This window comes from Malania oleifera, chromosome 2, assembly GCF_029873635.1.
Source record: "Malania oleifera isolate guangnan ecotype guangnan chromosome 2, ASM2987363v1, whole genome shotgun sequence".
Taxonomy (NCBI): Eukaryota; Viridiplantae; Streptophyta; class Magnoliopsida; order Santalales; family Ximeniaceae; genus Malania; species Malania oleifera.
The window spans coordinates 56,543,167-56,556,299 of NC_080418.1; the positions used below are offsets into that span (position 1 = coordinate 56,543,167).

The 13,133-nt window shown below is 36.0% G+C and overlaps 1 protein-coding gene across 1 annotated transcript; it reads right to left on the bottom strand.

Moving 5' to 3' along the window:
• Window positions 1-5,661: 5,661 nt before the first annotated feature.
• LOC131148847 (peroxidase P7-like) lies at window positions 5,662-9,478 on the bottom strand. The gene is made up of 3 exons (XM_058098786.1): window positions 9,266-9,478; window positions 6,714-6,905; window positions 5,662-6,222 (listed from the first exon to the last, which is right to left on the bottom strand). Exons 1-3 carry the CDS (start codon window positions 9,476-9,478, stop codon window positions 5,662-5,664), a joined length of 966 nt encoding a protein of 321 aa, XP_057954769.1.
• Window positions 9,479-13,133: the final 3,655 nt, after the last annotated feature.

Sequence of the window (13,133 nt, forward strand, 5' to 3'; positions counted from 1 at the left end):
TGATAGAAAATATATTTGAGAGTTGAACTATCTAGACCATACTAAGCTTACATTATTAAATCATCTGTGGTGTTTGTGACTGTGCGCATTTGTGGTACAAATTTGCTTTACGTGAAAGCACCCTTATACTGTACCTTTTGTTTGTATATCTGAGAGATTCTAGGCATAGCCTGAGAGGGCAGTAATCCAGTCCGGTAAGGATTGGTGTAAAGGTTGAGGTCAGCCCTGTGCTAATTGACCTGGTTAAGGTTGAGGTCAGCCCTGTGTTAATTTGACCTGGTTTGTATAAGTGTCACTCCACCCATTTAAGTGAGCAAGTTATTGTGATAATCCTTGTGCTGGTTAGCCAAGGCGGGGACGTAGGCAGTTGGTCGAACTTCGATAACATATTTGTGTTTCATCCTTATCTTTACTGCTTTTTGGTACTTGTGTAATTGATTAAACTGCTTTATTTAATTTTGATATTACTTGCACTAGATTGACCATAAGATTGTGAACATACTGCTGTTAGGAGGAATACCTAGAGGATAGTTTTTAAAAATACCAATTCACCCCCCCTCTTGGGATCATGGTAAAGCTAACAAATTCTTAATGGTCATATCGGGTACGAAAAGCTGTCTTCGGAACGTCCTCCGCTTTCACCTTCAGCTGGTGATACGCAGATCGTAGATCGATCTTAGAGAAGATCTACGTGCCCTGTAGCTGGTCATATAGATTATCAATCCTAGGTAGTGGGTATTTATTCTTTATCGTCACCTTGTTAAGCTCTCTGTAGTTAATGCACATCCTTATCAACCCGTCCTTCTTCTTTACAAATTGCACCAATGCTCCCTAGGGTGAAACACTCGGTTGGATGTACCCCTTTATCTAGTTGCTCCTATAGCCGCTCTTTCAATTCTCTCAATTCTACTGAAGCCATATGATATGGAGCTCTCGATATTGGTGCCTTAGCTGGGACCAACTCTATAACAAACTCCACCTCTCAATCTAGAGGTAATCCTGGCAAGTCCTCTAGAAACATGTCTGAGAACTTGCACACTACAGGAATCTCTTCCAGTTTATGTTCTTTTTCTGGCATGTCTTTCACAAATGCCAGATACCCTTGGCATCCCTCTAGGAGTAACTTATTAGCTTGCATAGCTAAAAGAATCCGTGGTGCTGAACGCACACATGATCCTACGAACTTGAATTCTTGTTCCCTTGGAGGTCTAAACATCATCCCCCCTCCGGTGGCAACCGATACTGGCATAACTGGCAGATAACCAGTCCATCCCTAAGATGATATCGAAGTCATGCATGTCAAATACAATAAGACTAACTAGTAGTACCCTATCCTGAATTTCTACTGGAAAATCACGAACTACTTTACTACATACAACTACCGACCCAAGTGGCGTAGCCACTACCAATTCATAATCTAACTATTAACCTCTAATCCACACAATTTAACGAATCCCCTGGAGATAAAAGAATGTGTTGCCCCTGAATCAAATAATAAAATAGCTTTATTGGAATGCATGTAAATGATACCTGTGACTACATCTCTAACATTCTCTGCATTGCCTGGAGTCAGGGAATACACCTTTGCTTGGGTTGTACCCCCTGTTGACCACCACACTGCGCCTGTGTACCTCCTCTATATAGCTATGGTGAGGCTCCATCATTCCTCAGCATGCGACAATCTCTTATCTGATGTCCCATTTTTCCACACTGAAAGCAAGCCCCTATACTCCATCTACACTCTCCGGAGTGCCTAATATCACACATAGAGCAAACAGAAGTGGATGAGGTACTCTTAGATGTACCACTGCTACCCTTCTTCTAGGTGCCTTGCCTCGCGCTAGAGTAAAAACTAAGAGGCACTGGCCTCTTCTTCGGAACCTAGACCTCTGCGTCCTTCTGCAGGCTCTCCTCTGCTACAGTGGCTTTGTCTACCAGAGTAGCAAAGTCTTGCAATTGCAAGATCGTTGTTTGCCTCTCGATTTCCTTCTTCAGACCCCTCCAAAACTTCCAGGCCTTCATTGCCTCATCCGGTATCATGAATGGAGCAAATTGGGATAGCTCATGGAATTTGGCAGCGTACTGCTGAACTGTCAGCTGCCCCTGTGTCAGACTCATAAATTCCTCCATCTTTGCATTTCTGACTGTGGTTGGAAAGTACCATTTAAAGAATATCTCTCTGAAACGGGCCCACGTCATCGCTACTAGTATCAATTGATGCTCCTCCATCATCTCTACTAACACCCAGCATCTCTCTGCCTCCTCTGACAACTTGAACATTGCAAAGGTTACTTTCTACTTCTCTATGCAGTTCAGAACATCCAGGATCTTTTCGATCTCCTAGATCCAATTCGTAACTCGAATCGGATCTGCACTTCTCATGAAAATAGAAGGCTTCAGTCTAGTGAATTGGTCGATGGAGCATCCCATCTCAGTTAAGGGATGGTCCTGCTCCCAATTCGTTCACACTACCTCAGCCATAAGCTGCTGTGCGAAATCCCGTAGTACACTCGTGGTGCTGCTGTCAGCCTCATGGCCGGCTCCCTCGCTACTTCTGCCTCCACTGTTAGTAGTATTATTCCTGGACTCCATCTTGAAAAAGCAATTAAAAAATTCGATTAGAAGCTTAATAACCTAAGTATGAGCTAGTACTATAATAGTATACACTCATTTCCCTAAATCCACATTCCTAATACTGACGCACTCTAGTAATTTAACATTCTCATTCTAACTCAAGTTTCACTCCTCTACTCGAAAACGAAACCGTCAATAGATTATCGTGATTTTCTGAACCTTTCGATTGATCTAAAAAAACATAGAAGTTTGTCAATGGATTTTTGTCTCCAGGTATACAAAGCTAAAATCAAGATCTTATTCCCGTTCTAAACTCTGGCATAGTATATTCTACAGAACCTAGGAATGTAAGCTTTGAATATTTCATTAACCAGATCGTGTGAACCACATCAGACTTCCGGGTGGCTAAGGCTTTGATACCAACTGTAACACCTCGGCCCTTTATACGGCCCTAGAGTGCTATTACACCTGTCTCTGATAAACATACACATACAACCTGCCCTGAATAGGGACATACGCGTGTTTTATACTGATCTGTAATCTCAATGCACAGCGGAAAAAATAAACATTCATATGGAATCTAAAAGACAAACCAGAGTTTCTAACTGTATTCTTACATACATATAAACGTACTTGAAACATAACATATATTACATTCCCAAAAAGACCACCTAAACTAAGTCCAGTGCATATACAAAACACTTATGTAAGCTAAAAACAGTACTAAGCTTTGACGTCCCTCTAAAAGCGCCCTAGGACTTGCTTCTTGAAGGATCTGAAACAAAGGTTATAAGTTGGGGTTAGACACTTCTCTGTAAGGTGGAAGATATAACATTAGTGTGTGATAACATGTGTTTATTTCAGTTGAAAGCAATTACATATAAGGCATATTCTCAATACTGTAATATAAGAGATATTTATATATATTTCCTATAATAGATAATTCAGCATCATCACAAGACTTTGCCCATTTTAGTTTTTAAATCATGTATATGCATATTTAGAACACTATCCAGCTTAGAAACTTCATAAGAAATGCCAACACTACCCTTTGGCGCGGGTTGTGCGATCATAAATCCCTGAACAAGCCCTACCTCGCGCAAGCACTATCAGTCATTATGGTTACTATAGTCCGACTGAATCCACCTGGTCCATTAATCCACCAGTGGCCACACCTACCCAGTCGACTATCTCGATACCCACACTAAAGATCATATGTGTGGTAGCATTGTATCTAGATTATAGCAAAAAAATTGTGCTTAAGCTTTTTAAGGCTCTCATAGTAATAATCTGCGGTCCCAATATCATATATACAATATACAATAAGACAAATTAACTTTCTTCCAATTCATAAATCACTTGTACAGTTCCAGTATTTTCACAAACTCACTCATTTATACTGTGGTATAAATCGGCACACACACTCTCAGTTTAACCCTTTTTACATACAAAACTCTGTATATAACCGACACTTGTTTTCCATATTTTCAGATAACAAAATCGAACTTTAGTTCCAATAGCACATATACATATATAACAGTTCAGTATATTACTTTTTATATCATATGCCACACTTGTTTGGTCAAAAATCCACTATATATAGTATATAACTCGAAAGATAACATTTAAACGAAGAACAAGGGGTCAAAGCATCTCCTACATTAAGTTTAATGCAAATAAAGAAGTTTTGAAAAGTTTGGAGATCATACGCCGAAACCCTCATTTTTATCAAATCCGTAAAATCGTAAAATCGACATTTTTACCTGGTGAAACTTTGCAAATAAACAATCAATATGTGCATATAAACATAAGTTAACTTTTTAGCGGTTTAGTTTTCTAAAAAGACTAATGTAAAGAAATCCCCTTACCTCTCCCCAAACACTGAAACACGAACTATACGACTCCAAAATAGCGAACCAAGTTCTCAAAATCTAAAAACCAAAAAACAATACTTCAACACAATTTCATTTACTACAGATCTACTAAGCCAAAAATGAACTTAGACCCATACCTATATTTTGGGATAAAATCTAGAAACCTTAAAATGAAGATCCGATCGCTACAATCGTAGAGGTTTTCCCCCTGATCCACGTGGTAACCTCAAATCATCGAAACGAGCGACGAACAACAAAGGATTGAAGAGAGAGAGAGAGAGAGAGCTTTTGTGATTTATTAACCATTAAGGAACTAAAAATGAAATTTATGGACCTCTTGATATGATCAAATTTGCCGACGAATTGTGCCTTCGTCGACGAGTCATAGAAGGCTCTTTGTCGACGAACCTCTTCCTTCGTCGACGAACTCTAGTATGATATTTTCCCTGTCGGTCAGGATCTCTTTGTCGCTGAGGCTCTGAATTTTGGTAAGGAACCTTATGAGGGAATTCGTCGACGAGAACCTTGGCTTCGTCAACGAAACCTGCTAAAATTACCTTTTTACCCTGGGTTCAGGTCTCTACATATGTACATAACAATCCGACAATATTAAGGTGCACCTTCTATAACTCCACAGAACATTAACATATTTAATTTGGTAAACTCGATGCCTTCTTAGTTAGGTGTCAACTAGGTTCAAATTTTAAGGATTATAACTTTTCAATTTATTAGATTAAATTGTGGTATTTAAATGGAGAAGGGTATGAAGGGGCAAAGACATGTTATCCTAGAGGATTAGTTGAGTACTTGAAGAATCTCAAACACAGTCATATCAATATATATATATATATATATTTGTGTTTTTGTGTGTGTGTGTGTGTGTGTGAGAGAGAGAGAGAGAGAGAGAGAGAGAGAGAGAGAGACATACATATATGCTCACAACCTTTTATATTGATCAAGCATGTCAACATTCTCCCTTAACTTGTCATTTATCCATTGTTTTTAATAGTAGAACAATTATGATTAATATAAACACGAGAAAGAAAAAATATTTAACAGAACCACATTAGAAAAGGAGAACATTTCTTCAAATTAGTATAGGTCAAATGGTCAATCATGCATTCTTCTACACATGAAGTTATTATAAGCACTTCATTAATTAGTTTTGCCAAAGGAATTAATCAAAGACTGATACTTTCTAATAAATTTTCAATTAGTTAACCACCCTACAATTCCTTCTAATCTCTCTTTCTGTTCCAGTAAGGGGGCTGATTTTGCTTAGCTTCACCATTGCAGCAGAGAAATCTCTAAAAAAAGTAGAATTGTCAGTGCTATAACTCAAAACTAGGGCATCTTGAGACCCATTATTAAATAGCACTTGATCTGAGTGAAGAAGTCCACGTTGTGTCAAAAGGTTTTGGTAGTACAAGTTGTCAAATGGTTGTTCTGAGGTTTGAACGTCGAGCGGAGCCAAATTGGTGTCACCGTTGCCTTGGTCGGGTGGGCATGATGCCTGACGAGTAGCAGCGAATCTAGAATTGATGTTGGAGTCATTATATATGCGACTTCGAAACAAAGAGCAATGAGCTAGTCCAATGGTGTGCGCACCAGAGAGTGCAGTCATGTCTTGGGCGGTCAAGCCTTTGGCCTGGAACATGGAGATTAGGGTTGCAAGGTCTGAAAATGGTGATGGAAGATCTGTATTTGCTCCGGTGAGGTTGGCTGTTGTTGCATCTCGTCGTCCAAATTCCACTGTCCATGAAGGCCCTCCCAGCTGAAAAAAAAAAAAAAAAAGGTACCCTAAGATGTTTAGCTACTATTATCAATCCAAGGGTGATATATACACGCATCAGGGATATGCTAGGAAAATTTTGGTCATGTAAGGATATAGTTTAGGCTCCAACCTTATGAGATGTCTTTTATAGGGTAAAACTATGAGTCTTGATAGACAAAAGTGGATAATACCACACAAGAGTTGGATTGAGAGACCAATAATTTTGGTAAAATAGTCATCTTGACAATACTATCATGTGGGTTGAATCTAACACTAAGTTGTAGGTGGTTCTCACACATAGGAGTAGAGATTCCAATGAAGATTAGATATCAAACACTTATCCCTTACTTCATATAATTGTCCTATATACATAGTGCAATACATACATACAAAGCAATGGATAAATATAAGTATCATATTTCGGGAGGTAAATATATCACTTCTATTTATCTTATTGCAAGCAAGTGAGCTTCAAAATATTAATTACTAACCAATACAACTCCATCTCGTGCAGCAAGCGATAGTATGTCTGCACAAGAAACAGTGGCATTGCAAGCTGCCTCCACCTGAGCTTTGATATCATCAATAACTTCGTAACCCCTCACTGAGTCTTTGTTTGGGAGTGCATTCTTTTCACCTTGGACGGTGGTTGTGTCATCTAAAAGAATTGACGCATCACAACCCTGCATATATTTATATCAAATGATCAAAACTAAACTAAGATAATATTTGATTCACAACATCAAAAATATTCTCATGACAAAGGGATGTCTCTACCCATAAATATAGGGTTCTCATGTCAATGTTTGATTCAATAAGGGAATCTAGGTATTTCAAAAAGAAAATTACTATTGCACCCTTAATATGTGTTTAACCAATATACGAAAAATAATTAATATATTTTCGAAACAAAACCTACTAAGAAAACATAATTAAAAATGTCTCCTAAAATTTTTAACACATTAAATTTGAAATTTTCAACACTTGATAATTAATTAATCAAAATAATTGTGAGCAATATAATGTCTAAATATTAACCATTATATTAAATTATAATCATACAATAGTAATGTTACTCCCATTTATATTATATATTATTTTAAATATAATAATAGTGTGATAATACTATATTATAAGGGTATTGTTGTCCAATTTACTGAAATAGCGAAAGGAACTTGGTCTAAAAAGTAGAATTCTCTTGCAAGAGTCTATTCTCATGATGGGGAGGGTTTGAAATAAGATCCTCATCTTTTTGTAGGAATCCTTTCGTCCCACAAATATTAACATTCTTGCCACACCGTCAAATTTAGATGATGCTCAAATAAACATGGGAATGAGATGTCATAGAATTACATTTCCCAATGATTTTGAAAGATATTATGAACCAAAAGCTATCTAGCTATATTAAAACTAAAAATTTAATTTGAGACAAAAAAAAAAAAAAAAAAGAGTAAAATAAGTGTTCATGAACAATTAACCTAATCTCATTGATAATATGCTTTACTGTGGACCAGACTTTGTAACTAGCTGGTTTGTACATAATCCTTTATTTTTATTTTTAATAATAATAATACATTAGTTGAGTTAATTTGAAAAACTTGTAAACAAAATCTATACACATAGCATTGGTGTTGAATCTTACAACAAATATACAATCAAAGTCAATTGAATTACACCATATACAATGGGACAAGATCTAGTTTGTGTGTGTATATATGTAAAAATAATTAGAATGTAAAGAGAAATGCTTATGTTATATATTGGAAGGTAAAAGACATTAATATCTTTCGAGATCCAAACCTCTTCTACTATTTTAGAATTTTCTCATACCTCTCTTAGGTTAGTAAAAAAAAAAAAGAAAGAAAGTAATTTCTTAGGTTTTTTAACATTTCATGAACTTTCTTAAGTAGTTGATTTTCCTATGTTAATTTACCTCAAGCTCTAGGAGGCATTGAAGTACTATTTAAAATCGAATTTCTAAGGATGGAACTTGATATTTTTGAAACATCAAAAGAGGTTTGCATTTTTTTTTTGTAAAATCTTAAAAAAGATTCATGAAATTTTTTAAATCTCAAGAAAAGCTCACATCTTCACTTGAAATCTCAAGTGATCAAGGTTAGTGTCTTTACAATGAAATAATATATGCTTATATTGTTTTAAAAATTACATATTATGAAATACTTTAAATCACCAACTATAATATATTTTTTCTTCATTTTTTATCTCTACCACACACTAACAATGATTTAATTAAACGTTTGGCATTGAGGCTGTCATATTTAATCAGTCTAAAACTAAATTTTTTTTATTCAATTGGTGATCAATAATCACTTCTTCTGTATCAAGCCTTGACAAACTTCGTCATGCATGGCATATGCATACAAGACAAGACAAGGTGAGACCTCTGAATTGGCTACCAACCTAGCAATCTCCAAAATTTAAAGGGTAGTGAAAGGAATAAACCAATTTTAATGTATCAACGTCCCAGACCGAGTAAAACGTATGAAAACTCATCCCAATATAATTTGTACAGGGAGCTATTAGACCTACTTCAATCAAACAAATATATACTGAAAGTCTGCACATTAAAAAAATTCATTAAAGTACTGTATTTTGTTTTTAATGATTTTGATATGATACAACATTGTGGCATACCACAGCTAGCAAACTCCTTCCCCCTCCAACCCCAAAATCATCCCACTCTTTTTGTAAAACCAGGGAGGATCCTTAAAAGGGGATTTGAACCCTGGACCTTGCAAAAGAGCTAGGAAATGATCTGCCGAGATAAAGCCTGAATTCATTAAAATGATGTTTGAAAGTATGGAATCTCAGAGTTTGGATATACTTTTTTGAAAGAAATTTTATATAATTTTATACTATATATATATCTCTAAATTAACATAAATTTAAATTTAAAGGCTGAAATTTATGCTCTCGATCACAAAAGATTACAAAATATGTAAGAGGAAAAAAAAAAATTGCATGGATGTATGAAAAATGCATACATGTGTGTGGGTGTGGGTACATACGCATGCATTCTTACATTTACAAAGCAGTCGTGGAAGTGCATGCGGAGGAGAGAAGCGGCCATGCGAGGCTCCTTGGTAACGGCTTGCTGCGTTGCATTTCGCACAATAGTACGAAGATTAGAACAAGTTGTGGCATAGAAATTCCTTGAGAGCTGCGCGTTGCCACAGAAAGCAAGGAGCGTCACAACGCACGACGCAATCACAAAGATGAGCGTGGTGAAGGCCATTACCCTACTTTTACCCTGTGCCCTGCAGAAGCAACTCTTGCTTTAGATTCAATTTGGGTAATCAGTTCTTAATATATATAGACGGGGAAACTGGCATGCATGAGAAAGAGGAAGAGACAGAGAGTAGAATTTAGGTCTGACTGGGAGTAATAAGTTCAACCTTTGCGGCCGATGTTGTAGGGTTGTTAAATGAGTGCATGCATGCATGATTAGGTATATGAATTTAAAATTATATATAATTAGCAGAATTTAAATTTAAATTTATGTATATTTGAATAAAGTTGCATTGCATTTTATTCAGAATTACATATAAATTCAAGACTTGAAATTTAAACTCTCAAAGGAAGGATTAGGGTTTTCTAACTAGCTCAAGCTCTTACTTTTCCCATTAGAACTAGTGATTTTGCGTAAGAGAAAGAAATAATAGTAATTCATTTATATATTATGTTCTCTTTATGTCAAATATGATGGAAATGAAATTGATTCAAATGTGAACAAAAAATAAAAAAGAATAGAGAAAAGTTAGTTGTAGGTAAAATAATAAATAAATAAAAAATTATCGGTTGATGATTTGTATGTATTTTATTTTTTTCTTTGTTTTTCTGACTATCCAACAAGTTAAATTACTAGATTCTTTGATATTTAACTTTTTTAATCTTTTCTGTTTTTAAGTTAATAACTCCAAACTACACCCTAATTAGTGTATCATCAGATGCAAATGGTACTGCTTCATGAATGTTTTTAAAGAGGTAAAGATAAATTTATTAAATGGAGAGAAAAGACTTCAAGCCCGGGACTTGAGAGCCAAAGGATTACAGGGTTGCAGCTGAAAAAATAGAAAAGAAATCATCCCACACCACAGTGGAAAGGGCAGGAGATGATCGAGACCAATAAAAAATTTGAGAATGATATTGAGATTTTGGCCATTGAACAAATCTCACACGTGCCTCCTATTCCTGTGTGTATGATTCACAAGGGAAAATTGAAGATTTGACTTGCATTTTGTATATGCCAGCCGGCCTTTCTCCTCCGCATTGGCTTCAGCCTTGTCCGCCGTCTGCACCACAAGCCAACGGACATTGGCAGTCTCCCATTGAGCACGCCATCGTGATTCGCTCAATGCCTACATGGTTATATGTTTAGTCACATTGCATTGGAGTTTGGTTAACAAGGTCACGTGGTTCGATTCTCTTTTAAGAGTTTTTTCAATGAATTATCAGGAATGCGTGATGAATAGACTGTCGTGACCCCAAAATTATTATTAATTTTTTTTTTTTATAATATTACTTTGATACCTATAATAATATCCATTATAATGTCTCAGACCTCAAGTGGTACCGAGGATACCTATTCACAAAACATATCACTTATGCTGCGAGAAAACATAAAAATACATTAACCTTATTTACAATATCGGAGTTTTACTATTTCCCAAAACATACAAATACATCTCCTAAAAAATCCACAAAACTTTGAAAGAATACTCAAAATACATCTCCTAATACAACAATTACCCTTCAGCGAGGGCAATACTAAAGTCTCCTCTATCTCGGAGTTTGCTTCGCCGGCCTATCTGGATCACCTAAAAAGTTTAGAATTTTGGGGTGAGACACCTCTCAATAAGACGGAATAAATTATAACCAGTGTGTGGCAAATGAGTTTTATTTGAATAACATAATTATTAATTCAATTGTAATTGTGATAACATTTTAATGTAAAACATATCGTAACTCACACATATGCATTTTAAAATAAACTTTCTTTTTTAACATACTTTTAACTGTAATAGATAGTTCTAGCTCTCTATAAAACTATATACATTTATTTATATAACTGTGAAAGCTTCCCCAAATGGATAATTATATGCATGAATTAACCCCGCATGCTCGACTTGTGCGGCCCGTGCACTGGACTTTGCCTTGGCTGGCTTATGAGGCTAAGTCAAATTGTAAACTTCTATAGTATAATTGGTCCCCTCAACCTGGTCCTGAGTGCCAGGGAGCTCCTCGTCTCTCCTCTGGGCACAATCGACTGTCATTCCACACTCTATTTGAGATATGTGGTTGCACTATCTCTACTATATTAGCTACGATACCGTACTCTGTAATCGTTTCTACACCATCAAAGATCTGATACTACATAATACTATGTTTGTATATTATTGTTTTACCCTGATTCTATATAACTGAAATAACCATGATTTTGTATAATAACTGTAAATCATAGCTCTGTAATAACTGTATATCATGGTTCTGTAATAACTGTAAATTATGGTTCTATACAAACTATAATATCATGATTCTGTAAAACCTGCAAAAATTTCTGTATTAAATCTTTGTACTATATCTACTATTTCTCATGCCACACAATTTAAATAAAACTCTTATACTATAATTTGTACGGGAAGAACTATATTTTCCTGCTTTATAAAAATAATATATATCATTTGTAAAACTTTCTCGCATCCCAAAATTTCTGAATTTTCACAATCATACAACAGATGTAAAATTCAAATCCCATACTCTACATTTTATATTCTGTAATATCTAGTAAACCATATGCTAAAATTCCATAAACACATATTATACTTTAATTGATAAAATTCCTGAAATTATCTGGCTTAACTTATTCCCTTTACTTGATTATTGAGAGGCATGCTAAAAATCTATATACTCACACCTGCCGCACATAGAATTCAAAAACTCTGAAATCATGTATCCCCTAGAATAATATCACATTCACATTTTCCCAAACCCACATACTCCATTTAACCAATGAAACATCAAATAATAAACTATTTATTACTCTTGCCTCATTCCCTAAGGAAATGCCCGCAGGGACCCTAAACTCGTGCCTGTGGCTTTCGCACCAAAACTCTGTATTCCACAAATCCCAATTTATTAGTTCAACCCCAAATAATGTTCATATTCACATTCCTAAACCTATACACCCATTAAATCAATTAAATCACCAATTAACACCATAATCACTTCTTTACCTCAGTTTTTGGATGGTGCTTGGGATCCTCAAAACATAATTCTGCTCTGGTCAAATTGACGAGGATCGCTGCTAGGCCTTAAATATGGAGTCTAATCGTCGATGGGGCGAGTTTAGAGTGATAAAATGAGGATAGAGAGAGAGAGAGAGAGAGAGAGAGAGAGAGAGAGAGAGGAACTGTGTGTGTGTGTGTGAGAGAGAGAGAGAGAGAGTGAGGGTTTTAAAATTTTTGCAAAGAAAAATGACCTTGCAGCCTTATGTAGTATTTTGTGCAAAGAGTCGATGAATTATATCAATTAAATAATAAATGAGAGGAAATAAAGGAAATTTCGTTCATCGACGAACAGGCTTCTTGAGATCGTTGATGTGGACGCGTGTCTCGTTGATGAGAAGTTACCGAGAGGGTTGTTCCAGGGCCTGAATTTCATCCTTGAGGGGTAAGTGTTCATCGACAAAACCCCTTCTTGGACTCATTGATGAGGTGACATAACTCGTCGATGAGGTCACGTGGACATGCATTCTATAAAATGCCAAGAACTCATTCTCTGCAAAAGGAACATGCAAAATATCTCTCTCTCTCTCTCTCTCTCTCTCTCTCTCTCTCTCTCTCTCTAACTTCGTTTCCCTCTCCTTCTCTCTAGGAATGCAGACACATTTT